The 22212-nt window shown below is 47.2% G+C and overlaps 1 protein-coding gene across 4 annotated transcripts in view; it reads right to left on the bottom strand.

Moving 5' to 3' along the window:
• The window catches only part of ZBTB11 (zinc finger and BTB domain containing 11), a 2099144-nt gene that overhangs the window by 318411 nt on the left and 1758521 nt on the right, over positions 1-22212 (bottom strand). For 2 of the 4 annotated variants that reach the window (XM_085622429.1, XM_085622428.1), the window contains one exon: positions 13431-13884. The exons of the other annotated variants lie outside the window; for them this stretch is intronic. In XM_085622429.1, coding sequence (XP_085478555.1) covers positions 13878-13884 — 7 coding nt within the window. In that variant the 3' untranslated portion in view covers positions 13431-13877. Of the gene's footprint in view, positions 1-13430; positions 13885-22212 lie in introns of those variants that run through there. 4 annotated transcript variants of the gene reach the window in all.

The following is a 22212-nucleotide window of genomic DNA, read 5'->3' on the forward strand; positions in this document are numbered from 1 at the left end:
AAAGTTCCAAAGTAATCTGAGGCTCTGGGGACACGTTATTCACCTTTATCCCCAAGATTAGGGGAGTGTCCAGAGTAGTGTCCACCAATGGCTGGTGAGGCGGGAAAGGGTGGCTACACCCTCTCCCCTTGGTGTGTTTCCCGCCTGGGCGAGGGGCAGGATGCCCCTGAACCGGTTCCAAGCGGTGTATGCAGAATTAGGTCTCTGCAGCTGCCTACGTGCAACTCTGAAAGGACATTTGGTGCACCCACCCTGTTCCAATCCACATTATCCTGTCTGGGGAGATGCTAGCACCTCCCTGCCATAGGAGCCCTATTGTCCAGCTGGCGAGGCTGGGGTTTTCCCCAGCAACAGCCAGCCAGGGTAGTGTAGGTGGCGGGCAGTAGCCATTTTGTGTAACTTGTGCACTTTTAAATTGGTGTCTAAATTCTACCGCTTTTCCCATTTCGCCCTTCTAGCAAGGGGGAATCGTACCCTCATGCCCATGGCTGGACTGGGGGTATGATTCCTACATGTTTGACACCAAACACGATATGGTTCTGTGTAGCCATTCTCAAGTTATCGCGATGACGCGATTTACTTATAATGCGGATAAGAGTATATGGTATGGCTACACTACAAACAACCCAGTAACGATTTTACGAAGGTTGCAGAGAGGCCCTACTCACGTAGGGGTCCCCCCTCACACATACCTCAGCACCCAGCCCTGTAGGATTACCAGGGCCTGCCATAGGGGTGACCTATGAGAGTATATGTGTTGTAATGGTGTGGGATATAGGGTACCTACATCCCTGTAAGGGGTGCTAGCACCACCTTACCCAGACTACAGTAGTGGTCTGGTGGTGTCAGTTTGTATGGCTGTCCCAGGGTGGCACAATAAGTGCTGCAGCCCTGGTAGGCCTACTGGGGGACCCATGCCCTGGGTACCTAGGGTACCATCTACAAGGGACTGGTAGGGCATGCCCAGCATCCAATTAGGTTTGTACCTAGAGTACTCGCATCAGTTATAGGGAGAAAGCAGATAGGCTGGGGCCCTGGATAGCAGGATCCCAGCCAGACTAGTCAAAAACCACTCAAATACCAGGCAAAAAGTTGGGGGCAACCATTAGTCAGATTCCACTCTCCTACAACCCCCACACCGTTTCTGGCGATGAGGATAGTATTCCTCCCTTCTAGAGGGAGAAGACATGTTGAAGACCTACTACCCGGTTAAAGTTAACCAGAGCCCCAGCGTCACAAAATGGACGCTGCTGCCACAGACACAAGTCTGACCTCCTGCTGCTGGGAGTCCTTCCAGCGAGGGAGGCTTGGACAATAGGTTTCCTGCCTTGGGAGGTGCTAGCACCACCCTAGACAGGCCTTAGTGTATTGGGGCAGGGAGGGATGAATGAAACGAGACACTGCCTGGGGCACACAAGGTGTCCCATGCATAGTCCAGTTCAAACCGGTGCTGGGGCACTCCAACCCCAGTCCTGGCGCAAAACTGGACAAAGGGAAGGGGGTGTAACCACCCCCCTCCCTGGTCCCACCCATAGGAGGGACCTAGCAGGTAACCCAGCCCCCCAGATTAGTATAAGAGTGGGAGCTGAGTCCCTAGGACTTTGGATTATCCTGTTAACTGAAACTTGAACAGAAACTCTGGACCTTCGACATTCGACTACGGAAGAAGACTGAAGAATCTCCCTTGTGGCCAAGGAGTGACCACCCTGTTCAAACAGGCACCATCAAGCGACCTGCCGTTTGCTTTGCTCAAAGTTCTACGAGGAACCGACTGCAGAGCCCGACCAGCGCCTTGACTTCCAGACTTCTCCGACCCTGATCCACATCCACAGCAAAGCTGAGATCCGTGGAGGCGACGAGAGACGTGGGACCGGCTACCTGGGAAAATTGGCTACTTGCTTCCAGCGCAGCTTCTGAGGCATCCTCGAAGTTGTGCTCTGGGGATTGAGAAGCCCCAACCCCGAGCACCATCTGCACCGAAGATCAGCCCTCCACACTCCACGAGTTGTGCGTGGGGCCCTTCTGCATTTTCCTGCTCGACGCGTCTGTCCGGTTGCTTGCCCGTTGGCTAGTGACCTCTGTGACGACGAACCTTTAACTTTCCACCGCTGGTTTGGCTCCTCCAGACTGGCCCTTGCTTCCCTGTGAAAGAGAAGCACCTCAGGCCTTCCTGGTCTGCAACAGAAGCGAATCCTTCATTCTGCGTGGGTTGCGCTTGCCAAGGCTTGTTGTGTCCCAACTCGACATCGACGCCGCCGACAGCAAGAGCCCTCGTGGGACAGCTCGACTCCTGGTTCTGGTCGTCCTCGACGTCTCCTGGTACCCGTGGCTGCTGCGACAAGCTTCACCTCTTCACCTGCATCTTCACGACATTGCCTGGTTCCTTCCTGATTCCTTCCCGGCTCCTGGCTGGTGACCTAGACTCTGTCCCCTCTGCTTGCAGGTATCCTCCTTCCTGATTCCATCCTTGGAATCCACCGGACACTCTTCACTGACTGCCTGTCAGCATCTTTTCTTCAGGCATCCATAGGAGTCGACGACGAAACCCGACGCAAGTTCACACCTATGCACCCGCAGCCCGTGGGCTAGGTAACTTGAGTACTCCGGTGCTCACAAGGGTATGGACTATCCTAGTGTCTAGGTTCCAAGTCTCTAACTCCTAGTTCCTTCCGAAGTGTCCTAAAACTCTTGATTTCAAAATACTACTATTTCTATCGACTTTAACGCATTACGCGTGAGTGTTTCCACTCTGCACCTGAATCCCGTGGGCCTCCCACTGCCTAGCAACTGATAGGATAGTGTAGCCCCAGCGATTCCCTAGGCCTAGGCCTAACCTGTGTTCGTGACAGTGGTTCTTATACCACTTACTTAGTATATGGTTTGCGTGGCCCCTAGGGCCTAACTGTATTACTTACCTGTGTGACTTATGTATGCTTAAATAAGACTGTGTTGTACTTACCTCGAATCTCATAAAGAGTGCTGAGGGTATTTTGACTAGAATAAATACATTCTATTTTTATAATATATCTGTTGTGGTGTCCTTTCATTTGGTATTCAAGGGATTGCAAATGGTATATCAGCTGGCTTCACATGCCATACAGAGTTTAGCCTAAGACTGCTCTTGTCCATGCTACCACTAGGATAGCTGGTCTATAAGGTTGACTTTACAACCAATCACCATAAGGGTTGTTTGGACTGATACAAGGTGTACACTAGAACTAGTGACATCATATATCAGGCTAACTTCTCACAACCAGCAGCATAAAACACAAGAAAACAATATAAACAACAAAAAAAACTAGACCAAAACCACATCAAAAAGAAAAGAAGGAGAGGTGTGGAGTGCCAAAGGTCGCAGAATCATGATTATGAACTGGAAGGCAGGAGGCAAGGAATGAAGAGTTCTGTCCTACAAAAAGACTGCAGTGAGTGATCCACGAAGTGGCTGACACGGTAAGCTGAGGGACTGTGAGGAAACATATATCCAAGCCCATCAATGATGCGGCACCCAGGACACACCTCACCCTCATTGCAGCCCTCCCTGTGCATTTCGAACCGATGGCAAACCAGGACTATGAGAGGTTTGTATTTCGGCAAGCCAGGCAACAAGCGTAAGAGTCCACTGACGTCTTTCACGTGCGTCTTAAGGCACTAGCTATCACCTGTGGATTTAACAATGAAAACAAGAAAATCCGAGGACAAATCATACAAGGGTGTGCATCAGCCAAACTAAGGGAGCACATACTTGAAGAATCCGGAAAAACACTAGCAGTCATTCGAACGCTAGGCAGGACCAAGGAACTCTCCAGAACCCGGGCAGCTCATATGGAAGCAGCTTTGCAAATCCTGGGGAAGGCGTAACCGGTCAACACAATCACCTCCAATTTCACGGCAAAGCAGGGCAAGAGGGATACTCCTCGAACACGAACCATTGGACATTGCAGTGGAAGCAGTCATCGCCCGTCTGAATGCCTGGTGAGGGGGAAGAAGTGCGCTGGGTGCAGCAAGCTCAACCACTTCATGCGAGTCTGTCGCTCCAGAAAAGATAGAGGGCAGCGCCCCACTGTAAACACAATCCCCAAAGCGAGAGAATGAGTCAGCGACATGGATGACAATGAAGAACAGACCATCCACTCAGTTTTCACCATTGGCACGGTTGCCCACACATCCTGTCGGCTGCCACAATGCCAGATAAAGGTCAGAGATCAAGTCACCATCACTGTAGTCGATACTGGAGCGACAATCAACATAATGTCAGCTGAAGCGTATGTGACTTTGAAACCAGCTCCCAAGTTGCATGCTGCGACAATCAAATTGTTCGCATATGGTCAAGACAAACCTCTAGTGATGCGAGGAAAGTTCAAGAGGTCTATCACATATGGGTCCAAGTCTTTGGATTCTAAAGTATACGTTGCAGAGGAAGGCCACGGTATGCTCCTAGGTTGCAGGGTGGCTGAAGATTTAGGCATCGTAACTCTTGCAGTTGGGATCTATCGGGAGGCTATCACCCATCTTCTGTCAGAATTTCCTACAGTATTTGACGGAATCGGGTGCCTGAAGAGCAAAGAGATCCATCTGTGCACTGACAGGTCAGTGTAGCCAGTAGTCCAACATCATCGACGCGTTGCATTCCACAAGGTTTTGGCTTTTCAGGCGCGGCCAAGGTTTTTCAGAATACCATTCGGGAACTAATGGATGATCTCCCTGGTGGTGTTAATGTCAGCGATGTAGAACTAGTCCCAATTATATCAGGTGTGCTTTACATGAGCACCAATTTCGTTACAGATGGACACATTCATTTTTGTAGCTAGATTAAGTGAATTGCCCAGAATCACAGGATGCTGACCGTTGTTGCCGAGACTCGAACCCGGTTCCCTAGCTTCGAAGTCGTCCGCTCTAACCGTAAGGCTCCCTCTCCCGTAATTAGTGTAATCAGTAATTAGTGCAATCAGTGTAATTATTACAGTTCCTGATAGCTGCTGTGTATGCCGCAACCCCTGCTGAACCTGTCACACTGTCTGAGACAGCCCGCACCAACACAACAAGGTGTAAGCTATAAACTTAAGCTCAAGTTTCCTCATGTGTGGCCTTCATTATTGAGCTTAAATCTTACATTTTCACACTGGTGATGATAGATTTTTCCACCCCATGCTATACCTCAACACGCCAGGAAGACAGCAAACCAGTAAAGAAACTGTTCACTACAGAAACTACAGTGAAGGTGAACTTGGGTCACAACACATCCTGCATGAGTACCTGGTGCCAAGCTCTACGCTGGCGAGTGGAAACTGCTGTATTTTCAAGCAAGTGACTAAAAGGAAGGTGAAATGAAGTCAGTGACTTGTCGGTCATTACCCCCTCACGGGTCCTCCTTGTCCTTACAAAGTGAGGCAGTCCTGCCTCCAGTCAGCCGAAATGCTACAAAAATCAAGAAGTCAAAGGTCATATAAACCCCTCCCACCCACCGCCATGCCTGTTTTTTTCTTACTCCGACGGCGGTCGGAACGCTGGTGCTCCGTGTCTCCTGTTGCTGTTTCTGGTTGTGCAAGATGTGTTGCGGTACCGTGAGTTTTTTAACTGATTTGTTTAAGGTCTTCAATATGTGCTGTTTATTTCTGCCTTTGTGTTTTTGTCTCTCCGCGGCCGTACTGGTGCTCCGGTCGGCAGTGCTCCTGCTCCTGTGTCAGGACACTCCCCACGCATGTGCTGGGCTGGGGCGGTGTAATGAAAGGTCTCAGATCTCCCCTAGACCAAGGTATGTACTGTCACTTTCCCAGGGAGAGAATATCAGTTCCAAACTTATGTAATATAACATATACATAGCACTTCCTAAGGTGGGCAAACTTTCAACACTCCCCCAAAGGCAAGGCAAGAAAACAATATCACATGAGTCTCCTCTAGACCAAGGTAACACACACAACACTTCTCTAGAGCGAGATATAGTTTGCACATCACTTGCCAGGAGTAGAACAACTTCCTATAACACAATTACCTGCTAGAAGGGAATTCACCCACCCTTCTACAACAGAATACTTGGCCAAGATGAGTCCACACCTCATGCTACAAGGAAAAGACGAATTGGTATATCTGGGATATATTTATTAGTAAATAGCACCACACGGTAAGCCAAATGTACCTATCATAGCAGACTCTAACATATCAATAGTATGATTGAAACACAATCAAGGCAAACATATATGTAGAAATATATACATTTATATAAATGTATGGAACCTGAAAATAAAGTTATAGTAAGCAAGAACAGTAGGAAAACTAGAAATTAGTGGAATACCTCACCAACTGTCTGTCCATCCCGTTTCCACTTCGCCAAAGGGGAGTCCGGTTCTTCAGCCGAAACAGGAGACAGTAGTGACACGATACGCCCCACTGCCACAGCTGCACGTCTGCCCTGTGATGAACTTCCACCGAACAGAACCCAGACACCTCCTTTAGTACAAGTGGAGACGTAAGACGAAGCTCCTGGTGAGCATCGCCCCCTTTCCCCATCAGAGTACGTACCACTCCGCACCAAGGCCACAGCTTCAGCTGGCCAGGCGTCTGTTATGGCTTCAGAGCAGAGCGAGCACATTCCTCTGACAAGATCCAGTTCTTTCTGGTCAGTAAAGTGCGAAAAACAAGTGAAAAGGAAAACATGCCCTTCTCACCTAGTGAAGCTCAGAAAATGGCGACAGCTCAGAAAATGGAGTCACTCAAGCATAAGCCTCTATTCACGCAAAAGAGCAAAATTACTATGCAAGATGACATAAGATCAGGCCAAAGCCAATAGCAAGCACTGCCGTTAAGCAAGAGAAAGTCAGAAATCAGAATGACATGAAGCTATGTCAAAGGCAATAGTTCAACACATAACTCACATAACCCAAATAACACTATAGACTTTATCCCTCAGTATACAATATTGAGCACATGTGTGCACCACCACCCACAGCACTGCACCTCAACATCCCATACCTTCTATTCTTAGCAAGATTATTCTACTGAAAGACACCAAGATTACAGGACAGAAGAGAAGCAGACATATGCAGGGCCATCCTACGTTAAGGCTAGGCTAACATAACACTAAAATCAGTTAAAATGGTGGTGGTTGAGGGTCACCATAGGGTGTCAGACCACAAAAGTGGCTCATTCACTACAGGCGGGTAGTTTTCCTGATGTCCTGGCCCCGGGTCGTTCCGGTGCTGAGGGGTTTCAAGCAGCGTCCGGCCCCCGTGGCCATGTTGCGTGTATATGGCTGTGGGTGGAGACTGCAGGGCTATCCCTTTGGTTTCCAAGTCTCGTGTTATACGGGTCTTGGTTGCTTGGTGACAGTGTTAAAGTGGAGTGGCTGGACACTTACTGGTGTGTGCTGGGCTCCCTGTATGGTTTGCTCTTCCTAATTGTGGCCATGGGCGTTGAGTATTCCTCTCAAATGCCTGTGACTTCTTTATCCATGCAGCGTAATGTCCTTTTGCGACTTTCCTGGTCTGTTTGCAGGCTTTGTTTCATTCTGCTGTGCAGGCTGCGCTGCTTGAGCCTTCTGCGTACTAGGCTGGGGATATTTATGGGGCTCTGGACTATTGCCCTGAGGGGAAGTACATCCGAGGCAAGATTATATCTGACATATTGATTCCTGTTCATGCAGTGCTGGGATTTGACCTCCGGTCCTTGTCTGATGATGGGTTTTACTCCCTGTAAGTTCCTGGGTGGGAGTTGTCCTGCCTTTCCATGATGTCCTCACGGATTTTCTGGCTGTGGTGTGGCTTGCTGTTGACATGCAGGGGATTCCGCGTTTTCTGGGGTAGCGGTGTTGCCTGGCAGACTTTGACACTCAGTTCCCTCTGGTTACTGGGGTCACTTCTGTTTTGTCCTCCATGGAGGCTTCTTCTTCTTCCTCTTCGTCTTCACGGCTTCCTGGGCTGTCCCAGTTGTGATGGAGGTGGTATCCGCTCTTAAGCGTTTTTCTGCAACTTCTCTTTTGGGGTGCGTACTGGCGCTCTTCGGCCTATGCTTCGCAGGTCCATTCTGACGGTTTGGGTACCTGTTTGACTGTCTTTCGGGTCAGGGGTATCTCACTCCTGTCTTGGCGCAGATAGAGGTCTTGTCTCGGTTTCTATCTGCTGTACTTTTGTTGCCCTGTGGGCCCTCTCCTTTGCTGCTGGTGTGGCTGTATCTGGTAGGAGGTCTCTCTCTGAACCGTGCTTTGGTGCCTTGACGCTGCTCAGACACCTTTGTCCGTTACCTGCCTTTTGTGGATCCCGGGCTTTTTAGGCTTCCTCCACAGACAGTTTCTGCGTACAAACTTGTCTTTTTACCGTGATCTGGGCTTACCGTGTCCTTTCTTCTGCTCTGCCTTTTCGTGGTCTGGCCCGTGGTCAGGGGGCTGCATTCCATTTGGTCCCCGGCATCTGCAGCGGTTCTCTACCCTACCCAGCTGTCCATGGGCCCCGTGATGCGTTCTGCCATGTTCTCTGGCGTCGGCCTGTTTTTGTCACAGGGCACTGTTGTGCTGGTTCCGGTGGCAGTGCGGGACCCGGGGTTCTGTTCCCCTCTGTTCCTGGTGCCGGCGCCCGTTGATTCCTTCCGCTCAATTCGGAGTCCCCGGGCTTTGAACGGATTGGTGCGGTTGGGTCATTTTAGGATGTTCCCCTTGCAGTCCTTTGTTCCCCTCATCCTGGTGGGTTATTGTTTGGCTTCCCTGGGTTTGGAAGTCGCCTGTTTTCACATTCCCATCTATCTGGCAGGTCGCCGGTTCCTGCGGTTTGCGGTGGACGGGTTCCATTTCCAGTTTCAGGTGTTGCCTTTCGGCCTCTCTACTGCTCCCCGTTTTTTTTCGGCCGTGTTGGCTCCTGCTGTAGGGGTTTTGCACTCTGGGTTTCCCTGTGTTGCTTTTGTCTGGTTTCTGCTTCCACCCTCCTTGTGGCTCTTCTGGCGGTGGTGGCGTTGATGGCCCGCTAACATTGCAGGATATCAGTCACAAATACAGCTGTTCTATACTCTTGAGCTAACCTCTTATTAATTGTGCATTTTTGATGAAGGGAGAGGAGCGCTCTCTGGGTTTATGGTAGCGCGTCCTTTCAAGATAAGACATTCAATAGTCTGGCAGTTTTTAGTGCTATCAAACCTTTTCGTTGCCGCTGTTCAAAGGACATTTTTTTGGTAACACCATCTCAAAGATATGTGCTTGTCTTAAGACACATTGATATGTGAAGCAACATTGAGTGCTTTTTGGAAGGAGCTTAGGGACAGCAAATGCATATCTGGAAAGTGAACAGACTGAAATTGGGGAAGTCAGGCATAAACTCAAATATAAGCACGCACAGTGATGAGTATTTGCCATTACAATTATTTCAAGCAACAATGCTGGATGCAGCTCGACTTTCAGACGGCAAGAACGTCGAGTGCAGGTTGCAAATCTACAATCAGCAAAGTCTGGATTCTTGGCACTCAGCGCGACTGTCAGTGACGAACACACTAATATTGACAAGCCTATGTAATGTTGCACATCTACAATCAGCACAGTCTGGATTCCTGATCCTCAGAAAGTTTGTCAGTGATGCACATACTAATATTTATAAACTTATGACTATAAATTGCTGCGCACCCTGTCTCTGAGCAACTGCATTGTTTCCTGCGCGTTCACATATCCAGCCTTCTGTTCGTGAGGAAGGATATCTGCACACTGAAAGGCGGTGCGAGGGGCACATCTTCACAGTGTCAGTACGACTTCATCATCCCATATAGAATCATCAGGAAGTGAATTAATAGTAATCTATTACCTGGGGATTCTTGATGGTTGGAATAAGCCTTTGGAGAGAGAGCGGTAGATAGCAAGTATACTCCACTTCGTCTACTTCTTCTGGAGGGTGAAGTATTGGTGGTGGAAGGGGCTAGCCTTGTTTTTAGGTCAAGCCTGGGCAGTGCATGCGCTGCTCTGCGAGACATGCCGTAATGTACACTGTGGCTTGAAGCCCTTCCTCTTTTTTTCAATCGTTTCCGTTCGTTCCTTTTATAAATGCATGCTTCTGTTTGGTCAGTATGTCTAATTAGTCTCGCCTTTTGTTGTTTTAGATCCTCTGCGTGAACTGCCCCTGCTACATGTGGTTTTCCACTTTCTTCCGTTAACATGTATTTGTGCGTACTCCTTTTTTCTTTGGGATATGGCTTCTGTATTAACATGCTGCATGCACAGCGCCCACCTTTCAGACTGCGGCGATGCCTTGTGTATTAGCATACTGCACAAACAGCAGTCACCTTACAGACTGTGGTTTTTATTTTCCTTTGAGGATCTTTTAATGAATGCTGCATGCACTGTGCCTACCTTACGAGCTGCAGTACATAGTTGTGAGCAGTTTTGTGTTTCAGTTTTTTCACGGAGGCACTGTTTTCTGGTTCCAGAAGCCATGCTTCCATTTCCTACCCAGGATGTTTTCATATTAATCAGTATGATTGATTTGTACAGTAACAGCGAGCTCAATTGCAATGCTTTTTTGAGTTTATGCTTATTTCTGTACAGAAACAGCTGCACAGTTGGGAACAGTTTTGTGTTTCTGCTTTTTAACGGAAGGATTGTGTTTCGGATTCCGTAAGTCACGGTAACATTTTCTCCGAGGATCTTTTCATAATATTCAATAGTATTGCGTTGTACAGTAGTAATGCATTGCTGATAATTCTCCCGCCTTTGTGTGATTGGTTTCCTCCCATGGCGTATTCACTCATTGGTTTTCCTGGTCGTTGCTCCATTACTTCTGTGCCAGTCACCTCACCTCACATCCAGTTCACAGAACATGCTCGCTCCACCCCATTGTGCGTCCTCCGCGTCATATGACATTGTCGAACCCTATCGGCACTGGTGTTCGTCGATATGCATTCCCCCCACAGCCCTGTTTATGATGCATCCAGGTCTGTTGCATTATGCAGTTTCTTTCCCCGTCAACAGTTCCTTTCCATTAAAAGGAATTATTAGACTCAGTCTGTTCAGGCTCAGGATTTTAAAGGTTAACAAAGATGTTACTATTCTATAATGGCCGCCGAGTTTGACGTCTATCTTCACAGCACGCAGCCATTAGGCACACTAGTTTGTCTTTTGTTTCAGTTGCCTTAATCATGTAGACCACGGTTACTCATAGTACGGCCCGGGGCCGCCAGCGGCCCTGCAATCCTTCCTTGGCGGCCCGCAGACCTTGCAGACATCCTACCTGTGTTTTTAAAAAACAAATGTAAATAGTGTTAGCAAACACTGCCGGTTGCAGCAGCCCTGACTCTGAGACTCTGCTCTGTGGGGGCCGGGGGATTCCAGTGATTGTCAAAGTGGAGATGCAGGGGCCTAAGAGGTGAAATACAACAAAGCTTTAATAACATGTAAATGGTCTTTTAAAGACCTGTGAAGTACTCGGGTGCGGCTGTGTGTGCGCGCTGGGAAGCTGTCTCAGCCCGGGCTGAGGGCTGACACACACAGGGGGTCAGATGACAGAGGGTGACGGAGGGAGGGAGAGGGAGACAGAGGGAGAAGGAGGGAGACAGAGGTTGACAGAGGGTGACAGAGAGAGGGAGACAGAGAGGCGCAGTCTGGGGGAGACAGAGGGAGGGAGGCAGAGGGAGGGAGACAGAGAAAGACAGAGAGGGAGGCAGAGAGGGAGGGAGAGAGGGAGGGAGAGGAAGACAGAGGGAGAGAGACAGAGGGAGACGGAGGGAGGGAGGGAGAGGGAGGGAGGGAGGGAAGGAGAGGGAGGGAGGGAGGGAGGGAGACGGAGGGAGACAGAGAGAGGTAGGGAGACGGAGGGAGGGAGGGAGACAGAGGGAGGGAGGGAGACGGAGGGAGGGAGGGAGACGGAGGGAGGGAGAGAGACGGAGGGAGACGGAGAGGGAGGGACAGGGTGGGAGACAGGGAGGGTGACAGAGGGAGGGTGACAGAGGGAGGGAGAGGGAGACAGGGAGAGAGACAGAGGGAGGGAGACAGACGGAGACAGACAGAGGGAGGGAGACAGAGAGGGAGAGCGAGGGAGGAGGGCAACAGAGAGGGAGGAGGGAGACAGAGGGAGGAGGGAGACAGAGGGAGGAGGGAGACAGAGGGAGGAGGGCGACGGAGGGAGAGAGACAGGGAGAGAGACAGGGGGAGAGAGAGACAGGGGGAGAGAGAGACAGGGGGAGAGAGAGAGACAGGGGGAGAGAGAGACAGGGGGAGAGAGAGACAGGGGGAGAGAGAGACAGGGGGTGAGAGAGACAGGGGGAGAGAGACAGGGGGAGAGAGACAGGGAGAGAGGGGGAGAGAGGGGGCGAGAGGGAGAGGGAGAGGGAGGGGGAGAGAGGGAGGGAGAGGGGGAGGGAGACAGAGGGAGGAGGGCGACGGAGGGAGAGAGACAGGGGGAGAGAGAGACAGGGGGAGAGAGAGAGACAGGGGGAGAGAGAGACAGGGGGAGAGAGAGACAGGGGGAGAGAGAGACAGGGGGTGAGAGAGACAGGGGGAGAGAGACAGGGAGAGAGGGGGAGGGAGGGGGCGAGAGGGAGAGGGGGAGGGAGAGGGAGAGAGAGAGAGATGTGTGTATGCCGGGTCTGGTGGTTCAGTGAACGAAGGCGTCTGCTGCAGGGACCTGTGTTCAACCTCATGGTCACAATTTTTTTTTGCTTTAGCCTCCCACTTCCCCGTCTGACCCCGCCCCCACCGGTGCGGCCCTCGGCCACAAACCACACTGTAAATTTGGCCCCCGAGAGAAAGTTTGTGAGTACCCATGATGTAGACAGACATCCTCCAAGTTCTACAGTTCCATCTCCCTTCCATTTTCCTACTTTTACTAGCATATTTTCTGTTTCCATTTTCTTTCACTCCTTTGGTAGGTAAAAGATATTGTAATTTATAACGCTTATACCTTTAACTCTTACAAATGCGAGAGCAATTTGCATTGGAAATGCTTGCTTTTTTGGGGTCTGCGTGAGAGCTTCCATTCACAGACAGTTTAGCACCCTCATGAACGCTATTTTGTTTATTTCTATTGCCACCTAGTGAATTTTCTGACAAATTACTGTCGAGTAGATTTTCTTCTTTAAAGAAAATATTTCTCTCCTTTCATTGCGAACACATGGACATACTCTTCTTAAGTGATTCGCACACTTTTAAGAATTATAACTTTATTCAAAAGGAAACAACACAATTATGGCGGATGACTGAAAGAGAAAATTTAGTGTTTACTATTGCAGAACTGAGATGAATTATTCATTGCAAACACTTCATAATAAACATTTATGTTTTCAGTGACTCGCACACTTGTATGTGACATCATCAATTTTCCTTGTTTGGTCAATCTGACAGTGTATTTTAATTTTTTGTTGGGTTTGGAAGGTTCTAGTTAGTTATAAGTAATGCTTCCTCACGATAATAATAATTAACCTGTCACAGCAGTAGAGTCCCCACACATGCATAACGTAACACCACCCCCTTCTTTTTTTTTTTGATTGTTTTTTGTTTTACTGAAAGTTCTCATATGAACAGTTTTTATTTCTTTTTCTCCACATCCTGATCCGCAGCTTCCTTGGCTCTCTTAGCTCTGATTCCAAAGAGACGGGCATTTGCCCGTGCCATACGCAGACTTGCAAAAGCTTTGAAGTTCTTCTCGTCCTCCGAGATCACCCGTGCCTTCTCTTTCTTGTATACATTTCTAATGGGCATGACTGGTCCAGTCAACTGGGTGGCCATTTGAGTTCTTCAGCTGAGCTGTCTCCCTTCTTCGGAACCGAAGCCTTCCTTGGGAAGATGATCAGTTTGGAGCGGTACTCCTTCAATCTTTGCACGTTGCACTGGAGGGATTCGGCACTTCGTTTACGTCGACGGGGGTCCACGGATATTCCGATGGTGCGGGCCACCTTCTTATTGCACCCCCTTCTTTTTATCATGCCCTGGTGAACCGCAATGTAATAAGGGGAAAGTGTTACATAATTACGCTGTAGTATGTGGACCTAATTTAGGTTTAGAAAGAAGAACAGTCTTATGAATCAATTTTTTAGGGGCAGAGAGGAAGAAAATATTAGAACACCTTCCTGATCCAGGGGCCAATGAAAATAGAGGTTTAAATGATTATGACATTTGCATTAAAAATACTAGATAATCATTTTTGCCCCAGAATTAGCACCATTTTAGAACGCTTACACTTTGGCAAATATTCATAGAAGGAGGGAAAAGTGTAGAAGAGTATGTGTCGGAACTTAGGAAGTTAGCAGCAACATGCAGCTTTGGGGTTAGTTGTGAGGAACGTATCAGGGATTCATTTTTTATTAAATTGCAACATAGAGAAACTTCAAGAAGAATTGTGGCTTAAAGATGACCCTCCTTTATATGGTATGGACCTGCGCCACCATTCAAACATTTTGGTTGGAAGTGGCCACTGTACTCACAGAAGCGGCAGACGCGTCGATAGAGGTGGAACCTCTCCACTTCCTGTTGGGAGTCACAAGGCACAATTCGTCCCATAAGAATCTGAACAAATCTCTGGATCTCACTCTAGGCTTGGCTAAGTGCAAAATTGCCATGACCTGGAAGGCACAAACAGGTCCCAAGAGCAAAGCATGGCTACTTGACCTTCAGATGGCATTGGTCTCGGAATGTACTAATCAAGAATAGACAGCGGCGCGGGAATCAGTCCCCCCAAGGCAAAACCCTATACAATCTCAAGAATATTTATCAGTGGTCGAAAGTAAACTCTCTGCGGACACCCCTCCTTCCTAACTTTGCTTGCACTGCGGTAGTCCATGGATTTGGCTTTTCCTTTTTCTGCTCTTCCACTCACATGCCTACATCCCCCTCCAATTCTTATCCTTGAGGCATATGTCAGCACACGGTCCGTTACCCCCTACGATTATACATACGTTACCTATTATTGCGCCAGACCACCAAACGTATTTAGGAGGGTACTTCCAGGTAGAGATAGGTTCTCATTTTCTTTTTCTTTTCACTCATCAATTTTTTTTAATCTTTATTCTTTGTTGTGTTTCTCTAGTTCAAGTTTATAATTTACTCTGCAAATGTATGCAATTCACCATAGACCTGGATTTGAGGAACAATGACCGATTTTCTTTCTGGTACTTTTGTATAATCTGATTGCGTTCGGCTGTGCAGTGCTGCGGAGTAAAGCAGCAAGCCAGCCAGCAAAATGGACACTAAATGTCACTTAAATGAGTGTCTCCTTATGCCCCTACCTATGCCATTCAATTTTATTGCTATCTCACAATGTTAAAAGCAAGATTGAATTGTCATGCAGATGTTATTGACGTTACTTTATTGAAATTAATACAAATCATTAAAAAAAAAAAAAAAGATGACCCTCCCTTAGTGGAACACACTTTGAAGTGTGTACACAAGATAAAAACACATAATGTGAGTAAAAAGGATGTATATCAAGTTGAAATGGAAGAAAGAAATGTCCAAGAGGTAAAAAATAAAGAACTCACATATGGGAAGAAAACGGACGATGAGTTCAAAGGGTGATGTTTTAGGTGTGGGAGTACTGGACATCTGGTGTACAGTGAAGATTGCCAGGCTATCAAAGCTCAATGCAACACATGTGGGAAAAAAATACATTACATGGTTTTTGCAGGAGTGGGAAGTTTATAAAGAAAATGGATAAGAAGAATGTAAGAGAAGTCTGCAATGAGATTGGATTTCAGATGTCATAAAATAACCTGAATAATTCAAAAGATTGAATAAAAGTAGACAGAGATGTAGAAGTCATGTTTGACTCTTGTTCCAAGTTAACAATGACTTCTGAAGGAGTGTTCAATTTAATGCACAAGAGACAAGTTAAACATCATAAAAATGCATATTTCCCCAGGAGGGTAATGGAGGGCAACCAAGAAAAATGAAAGGATACTTCCTAGGAAGGATAGAATACAAGAACAGATATGTAGTACGCAAAATATATATGTCTGTTTGTGGTGACAATATCAAGGGCTGGCCTGTACAGAAGGATTTAGGTGTGTATCTCAACCCCAACTCTGATCCACAAATTTTAGTGCACAACATATCTCAGTCTGGAATGTAAAATGTAAAATTGAAAAAGAATTTCCTAAAGTCTTCTCTGACAAGTCGGGTTGCCTTAAGACTTTTGCAAAGGAAATACAACTAAAAGATAACACCATCCGGTTTCGGATGAAGCAAGAAGCCTTCCAATTAGTGTACATGAAGCAGTAAGGGCTGAGTTGGAAGAATTATGCAAATTAGATGTTATGATACCAGTTGCTGTGGTGGAATGGTTGGCTCCAATTGTGGTGGCTAAAAAAGCAGACGGGTAAATTTGCCTACGCATACATCTTTGAACCCTTAATAAAGAATTTGTAGTGGACAAGTTCCTGTTGCCCAAAATTACAGAAATCTTTACCAAAGTAGCTGGAGCCAAGTACTTTTCAACATGAGACTTAACTTTAGCATATCACTAATTAATTTTACATGCTGATTCATAAGATCATACAGCCTTGATAACTCCCATGGGGCTTATTCAAATTGATGTAATTTGGTCCCATGTCAGCGTCATAAGTTTTTCAAAGGGCTATGTCGTCTATACTAGCTGTGGTCCATGGGGTATTCTTTTACCAAGAAGATATGCTGATTTTAGGTGAAAATGAGACAATACATGACAAAGGACTACAACATGTTCTTATAAAGTTTAAAGAGTTTGGGCTAATAGTCAAAAAAGAAAAATGTAAGATCAAATGTGCAGAAATAAATTATTTGGAACACAATTTCATCACAGGGCATACAACTGAAATCTGAATTGGTGAACACAACAATAAACTTAGCTTCTCCTGAGTCCTGTTGTGTCCTGCGAGACAAGTTCTAGTGTCTCGACAGGCACTGTCTTAGTAGCCACTCCCCTATGGGAGTGGGCGCACACACACCCATCCATCACCGGCGTCACGCGTGGCGTGACCCGGCCAATAAAAAAGGCCCGAGTGCACGTGCTCGTGGCCAGTTGATTACCATTACTGACTGTGTCCGGGTCAGTCCTTTGCCAGCATGTGGGCCTCGGGCCCACAAGACAACATTGGCGACGAGGCGGGTAACTAACCCCGCATGCCTGCTGCTCTCCTTCCTCGTTTTACGTGGGGGAGGAATAAGCCCGGCAAGCGGCACCCCCGGAGAGCCGTCAACGACCACCTGTGACTACAGAGGGGTCTGTGCCCCTCGTGTCGCCCAGTCACCGCCTCCTAGACCTGCTGAGGACTAGCGGTGCCGGCACGGTGGCTCGCACTTCCCCATTGCCTGCACAAGAGCCACGGCCGTGCTGAGAGGGAGAAAAGGCCACAGCCGCCCAGCGTCTGAATCGGTGTTACAGAGGGGTTCACAGCAGACGTCCACAAACGACCGCCACTGCAGCCCTGACGCTGGTCAACCCGACAGCTGAAGGACAGTGGCCCAGAAGGCAGACAGACAGGAAAAGGACTGCCGCTGCCAGCGCTGCGCTAAAAGCGCCCGTGCCCCTGGCTCCAGCCTGCTGAGGCCGAACTGACATGAGAGCGGAGCCCACCCGCATCAAAAGCGACTGCCGCTGGACCAGAGGTGAGGCACAGGGTCCGAGCCAGGGCACCGAGAACTGTCCGGCAGTGTGAGCCGGTGAAGAGGTGTGGCATCCCCTGAAGGGTGAAGGCAGGTTGCGCAGCCCAGAGGATTACTGCGGCTCTGCTGAAACTGCATCCCTGCGCGATGCGGAGCGGCTGTGTACTGCAAGAGAAGCTGGTCTACTGAGACGCCGGCCGCGGCCACAGACACCGTCTCGAAGTGAGCAGGCAGGCCCGATGAGGTACTACGCAGTGGGATAACAGGACAGACGCCCTGAGTTTCACGGTGGAAAGGGCAGGGTAGTGCGCTGAGAGCAGCACCCGCCCTGAGGAGAGAGGTAACCCCTGTTTGGCATCAAAGGAAACGCTCACCGGGCAGCAGGAAGAGTGAGTGGGGGGCTAGCCCGGCCGCGGATGATCGATATGGGGGCAAGGACATGGTTCCCCGCCCGCAACAAGCGAGAGCATGTCCTGACCAAGATCCATACACCCTTGAGGTTTGTGCGAGAGACTGGCTACTGGCTCCTCGACGGCTTGCAGCTGCCCACAGCCGGCTCAGACACAGCCCCAATCGCAGCCTATCAGCAGTCCCGTGGCAAGCCCGAAGAAGGGCCTCGCCAGGCGGGAGAGCTGGAAAAGACATTGTTCCCCCCTACAGGTCACCGGACACAGCAAGATAGCCTCATAGAGACTTACGGCTATACAGAAATAATCCAGTGAACTTTTACCATGGACTCCAACCATGATCTTGACGCACCCAGTTAATGAACAGTTGTTCATCACCACATACCATCCTCAAGGTCAGCGAAAGGAAGCCAGCTGGGGCCAAAGGGCATGATTGCACAGACACGTCACTAGAGTGCCACGGACATCTTCGAGCAAGCATTCGTGTCCTGAATCACACAGGTTAAATGATGAAGGCCTGCCGAGATCGTCCTGCTACCTTTGGAGTCACCAACCCTGGTCTGTTGTCTTCGGGATGCCTGACCCGAGAAGCTGATGGACCCTGTGGTGTATATTTTCTTGTTATTTCTCCCTACAGGTTGGACTAGGGAACTTTTGTTTTTATTAAAGTTTGGGAGGAATGTTGTGTCCTGCGAGACACGTTCTAGTGTCTCGACAGGCACTGTCTTAGTAGCCACTCCCCTATGGGAGTGGGCACACACACACCCCACACCCATCCATCACCGGCGTCACGCGTGACGTGACCCGGCCTCTAAAAGGGGCCCGAGTGCACGTGCTCGTGGCCAGCTAATTACCATTACTGACTGTGTCCGGGTCAGTCCTTTGCCAGCATGTGGGCCTCGGGCCCACAACACCACAAGTCCAAGAATGAATTAAATCTGTTCTTAGGAATGGTGGAGTTCTATAGTAAATTTATAGTCAACTTTGCAGTCCGCACATTTCAGATGGGGAAATTACTTAAAAAGAGTTTTGTTCACGCCTCGGATATGTTCTATGAGGGAGACTTTGAGGACATTAAGAAAGCCCTCCCTTACACACCCAGTTTGAAATTATTTGTATCAGGAAAGAAAACAATAGTGGCCACTTAGGCAAGCTAAAAGGGTTTAGGGGCAGTTCTTCTACAGGAAGATAGTACAGGTGAACAAACTATAGTCTTTGCTTCCAGAGCGCTTAGACCAGAAGCCAATTACTCCATGATTGAGAGGAAAGCACTGGCAGTATACTGGGCCCTTAATAAATTTAGAGACTTCATCTGGGGAACCGTGTTTAAGGTGAGAAGGGATCATAAACTGCTTAAGACGTATTTACAAAGAAAGGCTTGATGGAAATCTCAAGTAGGATCAAGATGTGGTTACTAAATCTCAAGGAGTTCAGCTTTAATATTGAGTTTGTTCCAGGGGTTAGGAATTGTGCTGCCGATTGCCCGTCACGCCTATTGAAAGAAACAGATACAGAGCATGATCGTGAGGTGAACAGTAGTAAGGATGTAGATTTACCCAAATAAGCTGTCTGTGTAACACCTAAAGGCATAATTGAACAGAATTGTTGGAAAAAGGAACTACAAGCAGATCCCATTCTAATAAAGTTCTAGAAAAACTAGTTAAGGGATGGAAATCAGAAGGGAATTAAGGACCATACTGGATGGTCTGAGAGGAGTTGTCTGAGCTGGATGGATGTCTGTGCAGGGGAATCAAATTAATACTGCCTAGCAGTCTCAGGTTGAGGTTGATCGAACTAGCACACAAAGGTCTCTTTGGCTTCACCAAAACGAACCAAAGGTTACGTCTTGGCTTCTGCTGGCCAGGGATAGATAGAGCAGTGGAGAGGGTGGTCAGAGATTGAATATTGTGTGCAGCCAGCGACAATGTGGTGAAATCCAACACTGCACCTATGTTGTGTCATCCGTTTCCTGAAGGACCTTGGAAGAATGGGGCCATGGACATAGTTGTGCCGTTGCCAGTAAAAAAGAGCTCTCCATATATATTAGTATCAGTAGATCTCTTCTTAAGTGTGCCAGAAATTAAAATGGTTTCAGATATCAGTTCCAACACAGTGATCAAATTTCTGGTAGACGTTTTCATACATGTAGGTCTTCCCAACACATTGTTGACAGACAACTGGACACAATTTTGCTCAAGAGAATCTAAGGAGTTTCTAGAATGAAATGGAATAAAACACAAACTCTGTGGTCTTTATCATCCTGAAACAAACGGGGTAGTAGATATGTTTAACAAAACCCTCAAAGAAGGCATCGAACTAGCTAAGGCAAATGGATTCTGTTGGAAGGAGGACGTAATGTGTAGGTTAAAAGCTTATCGTCTCACTCCACATCAGTCCACTGACATGATGCCTTTTGAATGGTTAGAGGATAGGGAACATAACTCCAGATAAGTGCCTGGCTGGGTGAAGTGGTATAAAGGTTATGTGAGGATAGACACAAATCAAGCATGCATCAGAAAAGTGCTTGATACACAAAATACACTGAAGAAACATTCTGACCAGACACGCAAAACCAAGTTAATACATTTCAAATTGGGTGAAGGTGAGATCTCCTACTGGTTACAAAGAGGGATTCAAATTCACAGAACTAATGAAGATAATTAAAATTTTTCGCAATGCGTTTAAGACTCCGGATGGGAGGATTTCGAATTTGAGACGAGTTGTCAAATGTGTGGGGCTAGATTGGCATGATGAGCAGATTGAAATCTCAGGACAAAGTCAGATAGATAGAGAAATCAGAGCTGAAACAACAAGTCCAAATTATATATCGGGACAAGGGAGCGTTACATACCTCTTTGAAAAGTGTTCAGTGTGCTGAAACGCTTTAACTCCTCATTTAATTCAATGTAAGTGTTGTATTCATAAACAATGTTCCAATGTAATTCTCTTGTTAATTTCAGGTTCATTCTTAATATTATTATAATAAGCTTCATGCTTTAATTATTGCTATTAGTGTATATATCTTTGTTGATGTATAAAGAGGGAGAAGTATGACATCCTGCTCCACAGCCGCTGTGGATTGGTCCATGTCCATGGAATTCAGGTGCCCCAGAATTCCAATGCAGCCTCTCTGAAGGAACGCAGAGTGTAACGGCAGTTGAGACCTAGGCAGTGGCTGAGGTGTAAGCAATACATTTAAGTTCAAGTTTCCTTATATGTGATGCTTTATTATTGAACATAAATATTACATTTTCACAGTAATCTGTGGTCAAGCGCTCTTATGTCAACATCGGCATGGTTTGCGCTATGTAAAACTGTCAAAATTTAAATGTAAATGTTGATTCTGCTCGTCACCTGTGTTGCAATCTCATCCTCCAAGAATTAACGAGAAAGGATTAACCTTTGATGTCAGGAAGTGATACCCATCTAGTGGCTGAGCTGTACACAGCAAAAAGTGGAAAATATTGGATCAATCCCGGGTTTCCTTCTTGAGCAAACTGTGTGATCCTAGGCAAATACTTTATCAAGTCACCTTCATTATCACATATGAGTGAAACTTCAAATACACGAGTTCAGGATATGCACTGTATAAAACCTCTTGTGTTTTATTTAATAGTTTATTTAATAGCCTATAATGTCGCTCCATCTAGAACAGTAATCTAGGTGAAAAATAGGTTACACATGACAACTGACTTGCCTCTTAGTTCTACAATAGCATTGTCATCAGAGCAGGGGCAGGAACGTTTGTCGGTTCATGATGAAATGTTGGCACTTTTAATAAAGACTTCTTAACACAGATATATATCATGATTTACTAAAGAACCTCTTCTGCATGATGAAGAGATACATCTTTTTGAATTATGAAAACATTGTATCATAGTCTAACATGAAGTCTGTAGCATCATTTATATGTCAAATATTTTCACGGCGTGCCCACCTCTGACACAGTAACCCTTACCTTGCAAAAAACCTATATAGCGTGTCTTTACAAGTTCAAATCTGCTCGTTTGTAAATGATGGGGCATGTTTTTAGCTATCTGATTCCCTAATAGGGGCCACTTTTATTTTGGTGTCCGTTATGGAGTACTTTACCAGAAAAAGAATGGGAATTTTGATGTGGACTGAAAGTCAAACTTTCATAATTTGTTTTCCAGAGTTTCACAAATGAAATATGAACTAGTGATGAGTTACATACAGGAATTGAAGGCGTCATTGTGGACAACATTTATTTCAAGAAACAATAGTGCATTATGTCATTTAACACAATCAGAG

Source organism: Triturus cristatus, chromosome 8 (genome assembly GCF_964204655.1).
Source record: "Triturus cristatus chromosome 8, aTriCri1.1, whole genome shotgun sequence".
NCBI classification, from domain to species: domain Eukaryota; kingdom Metazoa; phylum Chordata; class Amphibia; order Caudata; family Salamandridae; genus Triturus; species Triturus cristatus.